A 7,636-nucleotide genomic window follows, 5' to 3' on the forward strand; every position below is an offset into this window, starting at 1 on the left:
ACCTGTTTCAGTACCAGTGATTAACTTGCTCACTGGGCTGCAACACATTCTCAAGTTTTAACCCGTCATTGCACAGTTATAGATTCATAGAGATGTACAGTACGGAAGCAGACCCTTCGGTCCAACCTGTCCACACCAACCAGATATCCTAAACTAATCTCGTCCCATTTGCCAGCACTTGGCCCAATTCCCTCTAAACTCTTCCTTTCTTATACCCATCCAAATACCTTTTAATTGTTATAACTGTTCCAGCCTCCACCACTTCATCCGGCAGCTCATTCCATACACACATCATCTTCTGCGTGAAAAAGTTAACCCTTTGTTCCCTTTTAAATCTTTCCCCTCTCACATTAAACCCTCTAGTTATATAATCTCTGTACCCCATTCAGGCAGTTTTACAATTCGGATTTCCTTGAAGTTGGTGGCTGGTCATCTCAGGTATTCCTTCTCAAGTGGAGTCTGGACTTTCATCCTGCAGTTCACTTTGATCTGATTTGGCAGCAACCCCATTTAACAGGTCAAGCTCTGAGATTTGGTTCTGTTCCTTGGATCATTCAGTGCGTGACATGTGCAACTTGTATGCCCTCGTGACCCCCATGAAGCGTGTTTCCTTCTCTGAATCACCAAATTCTTATGGTGCCGGAGGCCATTCATCCCATCAGATGTACACTAGCTCTCTGAATGAGCATTGTGACTTCATGCCATACTCTGCCCTTGTCTCATAACCCTGTACATTGGCTTTAATTGAAATGAGCATCGAATGCCCTGTGAATACCTCGAATGAACCTGCCTCTACCAACCAATGAACCAACATCCATTACCCTTCACTATTCTTATCTGTTACTTTGTACATTAATGAAGGTGCAATTTAAAGTTATGACCTTTTAACTTGCTGCAAAATTGAACAGCATAAATTGCAAGTTCTTTGGTACTTTCCCACATGCCTCTAATTCTTAGAGATTGGCAGTGGTTCAGTATTTGTATTCAGGTTTTTACTTAAGCATCACTCCACAGACATTCAAGTTATTTCTTCTTTACAAGAAAGCATCAGTCTTTGGTACACAGAAGCTCTTACCTGATCGATTTCCATCAGCTTTGGAAAGGCCCCTGGCCATTCAATGGCCACTTTCACAATATCCGATGGTGGCGGCATCCTAATGGCTTATACCCTCACTGGGGAAAGTTTCACTGTAACGGGACCTGAATCTCACCCAACCCTAGAGTAAAGCACAAGAGTGAAGTCAGCTGGCAAATGAATTACACTTTTTGTTAAATGAATACATTGTCCTTTATTTAGCCAAGCACAACAAAAGCTTACAGAACACCAATCAGAGATGACAGATACCACTTTCTGCCATGGACTGTGGTTTGGGTTCCAATACTCCCTTTGTCAACAATGACATTACACTGCCAACCTTAATAATTTCAATAACAAATGTCTCCAGATAACAGAACTTAACAATGAGCCACATGGGTATTCTAGCTCTCTGTTCTTTTAAAATCCTTCTTATAATGTACTTCTTTCACCAAGCTGTAAATTATTATTTGCAACATCTTCTTCTTTGGCTTGGTACCAGTTTGTCTGATTTCATTTTTGTGAAACGCCCTTGGGTTGTCTATGTTAAAGATGCTATATCATAGCAAGTTGTTGTTACAACTTGCTAAGATGAATTTATGTTTAACAAACTCACACTTGTAACCAATTACATCCAGCTACTTTAAGAACCAGTCAGTAATCATAACAGGGACAACCAACTGGTGCAAGAACATCAGGCCTGCAAATGGAATTGAAAATGTGTTGCTGGAAAAGCGCAGCAGGTCAGGCAGCATCCAAGGAACATCGATGTTTCGGGCATAAGCCCTTCTTCAGGAATGAGGAAAGTGTGTCCAGCAGGCCAAGATAAAAGGTAGGGAGGAGGGACTTTGGGGAGGGGCGTTGGAAATGCGATAGGTGGAAGGAGGTCAAGGTGAGGATGATAGGCCGGAGTGGGGGTGGGGGTGGAGAGGTCAGGAAGAAGATTGCAGGTTAGGAAGGCGGTGCTGAGACAAGGTGGGGGGAGGGGAAATGAAGAAACTGGAGACCAGTTTCCTCATTTCCACTCCCCCCACCTTGTCTCAGTCAAATCCCTCGAACTCAGCACCGCCTTCCTAACCTGCAATCTTCTTCCCGACCTCTCCGCCCCCACCCCACTCCAGCCTATCACCCTCACCTTGACCTCCTTCCACCTATCGCATTTCCAAAGCCCCTCCCCCAAGTCCCTCCTCCCTACCTTTTATCTTAGCCTGCTTGGCACACCCTCCTCATTCCTGAAGAAGGACTTATGCCCGAAACGTCGATTCTCCTGTTCCTTGGTTGCTGCCTGACCTGCTGCGCTTTTCCAGCCACACATTTTCAGCTCTGATCTCCAGCATCTGCAGTCCTCACTTTCTCCTGTAAATGGAATTAACTAGTAATTGATTGGAGAACCATAGCTGATAATCCAAATATCAAACCTATAAGTTTATAGACTAATAACATTGATAGATACCAAGTATCTGACAAACATAGTCTGAATGAGTAAAATTAAATACCCTTATGGTACCACTTAATGACTGATTGATTTACGGAAAGTCACGTGTATTTGTTACAAATGAGTGAAAAGTGTTGTATAATGTCGGTGCTCTCTGGCACCATCTTAAAACACAGAAATAAACCAGACATGGAGTATAAAGGTAGAAAAATAATTTAGAAATTCAACAGTACAGTACACTGCTTAGCCTTAGGCCTGGATCTGGGCTCATCCACCCCAACGTTGAGACTGATATCAGCATGAAGCAGTTGGCCAGCCTCGATCCCTTCAACGCCTCACTGCAGAACTGTGTTGCTATTCTTCGGCACCACCTTTCCTCTACCGAAGCCACCATCGTGAGACTGCATTGTGCTTATCTCTGCAATTTAGCCTTTGTTGAGGGTGTTCAGTACATGGGACATTCGCCTAACATCATAATGCTTTGGACTGTAGGAATGTAGATTTTCTAGGGGGTGGTAAGGGGACAGAGTTGAGCACTATTGTCCAAATGCAATTACAGACAACAGACTTCACCATGGATAAAAAGGTTAACTTCAATTCTGAATTAAATTGGGCATTTTAGCATTCTAATAATGAACCTGTATGCATTTTCTTGGCTGACTGAAAGGATTACCAACAGAAACAGATTTTGAGAGAATTCAAGATTAGTTTTGAGATTTCCATTCGTTGTGTATTTCAAGGATTCCAAACATTCAACTGAATTAGTTACACAATAAATGTATTTATATGTACGTACAGACACACAATATAGAATCAGCATCAAGACAGTTTTAAGTGGTGCTGATTGAGCAAAATAGAGCAGTTTCACAAATGATGTGATTGAATCAGTGAATCTGCTTAGAAGACCAAATATTAAAATAAATGGTCTTTTTACAGAGTACCTTTTCTATAATACAACCTAAAAGGTATGACACTGTTCCTTTTATCTGCTGGGGTGTACTTCAGAATATCAGATTGGTAAGTGAGCATCTTACACTTTTAGTCTGTCTCCCGGTTACCATTCCCTCCCTGGTATCTATGTGGGTGAGCAAGAAAGATGATGTATGTGGGCCTTCAAAAATCAGGCAAAACTCAGCCCATACGTTAATGAAGGCAGCCTCAACACTTTGCAATTAGTCATTAAATTTGCCACCAACAAGAAACAGATCTTCAGCTAAAAGGGAGGAAAGAAGACTCAACTTTATATAACATCTTTCACAACCTCCAGACATTCAAAGAACCTGACAGTGAATGAAGTATTCTCAAAGCGCAGTCACCGTCAGGGTAACCAAATTTACACATCCTGTGATCCCACAAACATTAAGTTCTTCATTCGCTATTGGACATACTTTGAGGATTAATTTTGTGTTTACTGAATTTAGACCTTAACCACCACTCCCATTTTCTCCCACAGAAGTTGCTGTTGACTGAAGATCTTTGTGCCAGAACCATTGGGTTCTGAAATGTTAGGTTGCCACGTGTACAGGATCAACATTTTATCGTTTACCTCCTCCATTCTCACTGTCCAAGGCTCCAGACACTCAGTCTGGTTTCCTCTACACTGGGAGATGAAACACAGACTGGGTGACTGCGAAACACCTGTGTTCAATCCATAAAAACAACCCCAAACTTCAAGTTGTCTGACACTTCAACACACCATTGCGTTCCCATGGTAACATTTCTCTCTTGGACCTGCGATTGTGCTCTATTCTGGCTCAGAAGGAACAACACCTCATCTTCCACTTCAGTACTTTTCAGCCCTCTGGCCTCGACATCGAGTTTAATAAATTCAGAGCAGGAACAACTCCTTATCACCTATCTAGCTTCCCTTCTTGCAGCATCTGAAGAGAAATCAAAGTTAACTTTTTGAGTCCAGTGACCTTTCTGAGGAAGGTTACCGAACCCAAAATTTTAACTTTGATTTCTCTTCACAGGTGCTGCCAGACCTGCTGAGCTTCTCCAGCAACTCCTGTTTTTGTTTCTGATTTACAGCATCCGCAGTTCTTTCGGTTTTTATTTAGCTTCTCGTCCTCCCCGGCTCACTATCAACAATCCCTTTGCCTGCCTACCCTTCTTTCCCCCTTTCTCTCTCTCTCTGGGCACCTTTTCCATGTATCTTTCCTCCACAACTTTTCCTCATCAGTGAAAATACTACCTATTCCGAGCTTCTTTCAGTTCTGAAGAAGGATGACTGTCTTTTGATTTGACTTATTGTTGTCATGTGTACCTAAGTACAGTGAATGATTTTGTTCTGTGTGCAGTACAGGCAGATCATAACATACAGATCAAAGGGTGATTGAACAGAGCAAGGCATAGTTGAAACTTTATTGCTGGAACAGCACAGCAGGTCAGGCAGCATCCAGTACGGCGGGAAAGGAAGAAGCGGAGTGCTTTGAGTCCTTCGTGATGGGGGATGGAGGTGTACAGGGACTGGATCAAGGCATACCAAAGTTACAGCTGTACAGAAGGTGTACAAAAAGCAAGATCAACGTTAGATTTGAAATTCGAGAGGTCCATTCAGAATTCTAATAACAGCAGAGAAGCAGTTCTTGAACCTGTTGGTACATGTGTTTAAGCTTTTGTATCTTCTCCCTGACAGATGAGGTTGGAAGAGATTACAAGTGGGGTGGGGGGACTTTGATAATGTTAGCTGCCATTCTGCAGCAACAAGAAGTGTAGATGGAGTCTGTGGATGGGAGGTTGGCTTGAGTGATGGTTTGGGCTGTGTTCACAACTTTCTTACGGTCCTGGACAAAGCAGTAGCTGTACCAAGCTGTGATGCATCTAGTTAGAATGCTCTTGTGAAGGCTAAGGACTTGAAATGTTAATTCTGCTTTCTCCCACAGGGGGTGCCAGACCTGCTGAGTTGCAGTTCTTGTTCACTTCAAACCTTTGCCCAGTTGGGGGTTGGGTGCTATTGCTGTGTCATCGCCAAACAGCAGCGATGTGTAGAACCATTGTGAACTGATCATGTTGTTTGGACTGGGCTTTCTGTGAAAAAAGTATTGCATTGTTTCACAGATCATACTTGGCAGGACTGTGTGTGAAAGACGCCAATGGAACATTAGCTCTCAGACATCCTGAACTACAGGAAAATGTTTGAGGTGGTTGTGATATGTGAGATATGAATCACTATAAAAAGGACTGAAGTTGGAGTAAGTTTACTACAGTTGGGAGAAGGGTCCAGACCAGTCAGCTGAACTCAGGCCTACAATGAACACTGGGCGGTCCAGCCATGTTGGTGATTCTAAGTGTCCAGGGCAAACAGTGATCTTGGTCTGAGGTGGTCGAGGAAAGGGTCTGCAGTCATAAAGTAAGGTCAAGACCAATCAATCTGGCTCATGGACCCACAGTTCTCATCAGAAGGATAAATTACATGGAGGATTGTTAAGTTATCAGCCAAATCCAAGCTTAGACTAGCATAAATGTTTTGTATGTGGCCATTAGCAAGTTCATTTTAAGGAACTGGTTTCTGCTTGATTCAAACACAATGTGATTTTGTTCTTCATAAAATCTTGAAGTCCAAGAACCATTCTAACAGGTCAGAGGGGTCAGGATCAGGAACCACAGACATGTGGAATGATGTGATGAATCCATATCTGTACGTGGCTGGCAGACTACCCCTGGCATTAGATTAGATTACTTACAGTGTGGAAACAGGCCATGCAGCCCAACAAGTCCACACCGACCCTCCGAAGAGCAACCCCTACTTTTACCCCTTCACCTAACACTACGGGCAATTTAGTATGGCCAATTCACCTACCCTGCACATTTTTGGACTGTGGGAGGAAACCGGAGCACCCGGAGAAAACCCACACAGACACGGGGAGAATGTGCAAACTCCACACAGACAGTTGCCTGAGGCGGGAATTGAACCCGGGTCTCTAGTGCTGTGAGGCAGCAGTGCTAACCACTGTGCCACCATGCCGCCCATAAACATTACTGGGTCATGGAAGCCTGTTCTATTGTGTCAGCTATTCCATGATGGTCTCCCTATTAATGTTCTAGTCTAACCATTTACATCTCTCTCTCAACTAGTTTTGTTTCTCAACTTGTCCCATTCCCACTCCTTTTGTCTTGCACCATCATCCCTTTTGATCATAAATCACTCTTGCCCTCCAATTTATCATAGACCTTCTACTGTGTTCTTTCAGCGCTTTCCCCACCCTAATCCATAATATCTAGCACTGCACTTGCTTAATAACATTAGATCCCTTGCAATTCTGCCAAACGGTCATCAGCTGCAGGCACTGCCTGGCCACTCAATTGTTTGAAGGATATTTTTCATAGCAGCATGTCTTTACTCACCCTCTGCTGTAAAAATAGACATCATAGTTCTACTTTGCAAACGGTGACAGAAGCAGTTATAGAGTCATAGAGATGCACAGCACAGAAACAGACCCTTTGGTCCAACCCGTCCATGCCGACCAGATATCCCAACCCAATCTAGTCCCACCTGCCAGCACCTGGCCCATATCCCTCCAAACCCTTCCTATTCATAGAACCATCCAGATGCCTCTTAAATGTTGCAATTGTACCAGCTTCCACCACATCCTCTGGCAGCTCATCCCAAACACGTACCACCCTCTGCGTGAAAAAGTTGCCCCTTAGGTCTCTTTTATATCTTTCCCCTCTCACCCTTTACTTATGCCCTCTAGCTCTGGACTCTGACCCCAGGGAAAAGACTTTGTCTATTTATCCTATCCACGTCCCTCATGATTTTATAAACCTTTATAAGGTTGTTGTGGTTCTATTCGCCGAGCTGGGAATTTGTGTTGCAGACGTTTCGTCCCCTGTCTAGGTGACATCCTCAGTGCTTGGGAGCCTCCTGTGAAGCGCTTCTGTGATGTTTCCTCCGGCATTTATAGTGGTTTGTCTCTGCCGCTTCCGGTTGTCAGTTCCAGCTGTCCGCTGCAGTGGCCGGTATATTTGGTCCAGGTCGATGTGTTTGTTGATAGAATCTGTGGATGAGTGCCATGCCTCTAGGAATCCCCTGGCTGTTCTCTGTTTGGCTTGCCCTATAATGGTAGTGTTGTCCCAGTCGAATTCATGTAGCTTGTCATCTGACTGTGTGGCTACTAAGGATA

At 43.7% G+C, this 7,636-nt stretch overlaps 1 protein-coding gene across 7 annotated transcripts in view; it reads right to left on the reverse strand.

Annotated features, from left to right (window-relative positions):
- Positions 1-7,636, reverse strand: part of elmo1 (engulfment and cell motility 1 (ced-12 homolog, C. elegans)) — a 277,185-nt gene that overhangs the window by 213,749 nt on the left and 55,800 nt on the right. For all 7 annotated transcript variants that reach the window (XM_043719203.1, XM_043719204.1, XM_043719200.1 and 4 more), the window contains one exon: positions 1,076-1,217. In XM_043719203.1, the coding sequence (XP_043575138.1) occupies positions 1,076-1,153 (78 nt within the window). In that variant the 5' untranslated portion in view covers positions 1,154-1,217. The remainder of the gene's footprint in view (positions 1-1,075; positions 1,218-7,636) is intronic.

Source organism: Chiloscyllium plagiosum, chromosome 29, assembly GCF_004010195.1.
Source record: "Chiloscyllium plagiosum isolate BGI_BamShark_2017 chromosome 29, ASM401019v2, whole genome shotgun sequence".
Taxonomy (NCBI): domain Eukaryota; kingdom Metazoa; phylum Chordata; class Chondrichthyes; order Orectolobiformes; family Hemiscylliidae; genus Chiloscyllium; species Chiloscyllium plagiosum.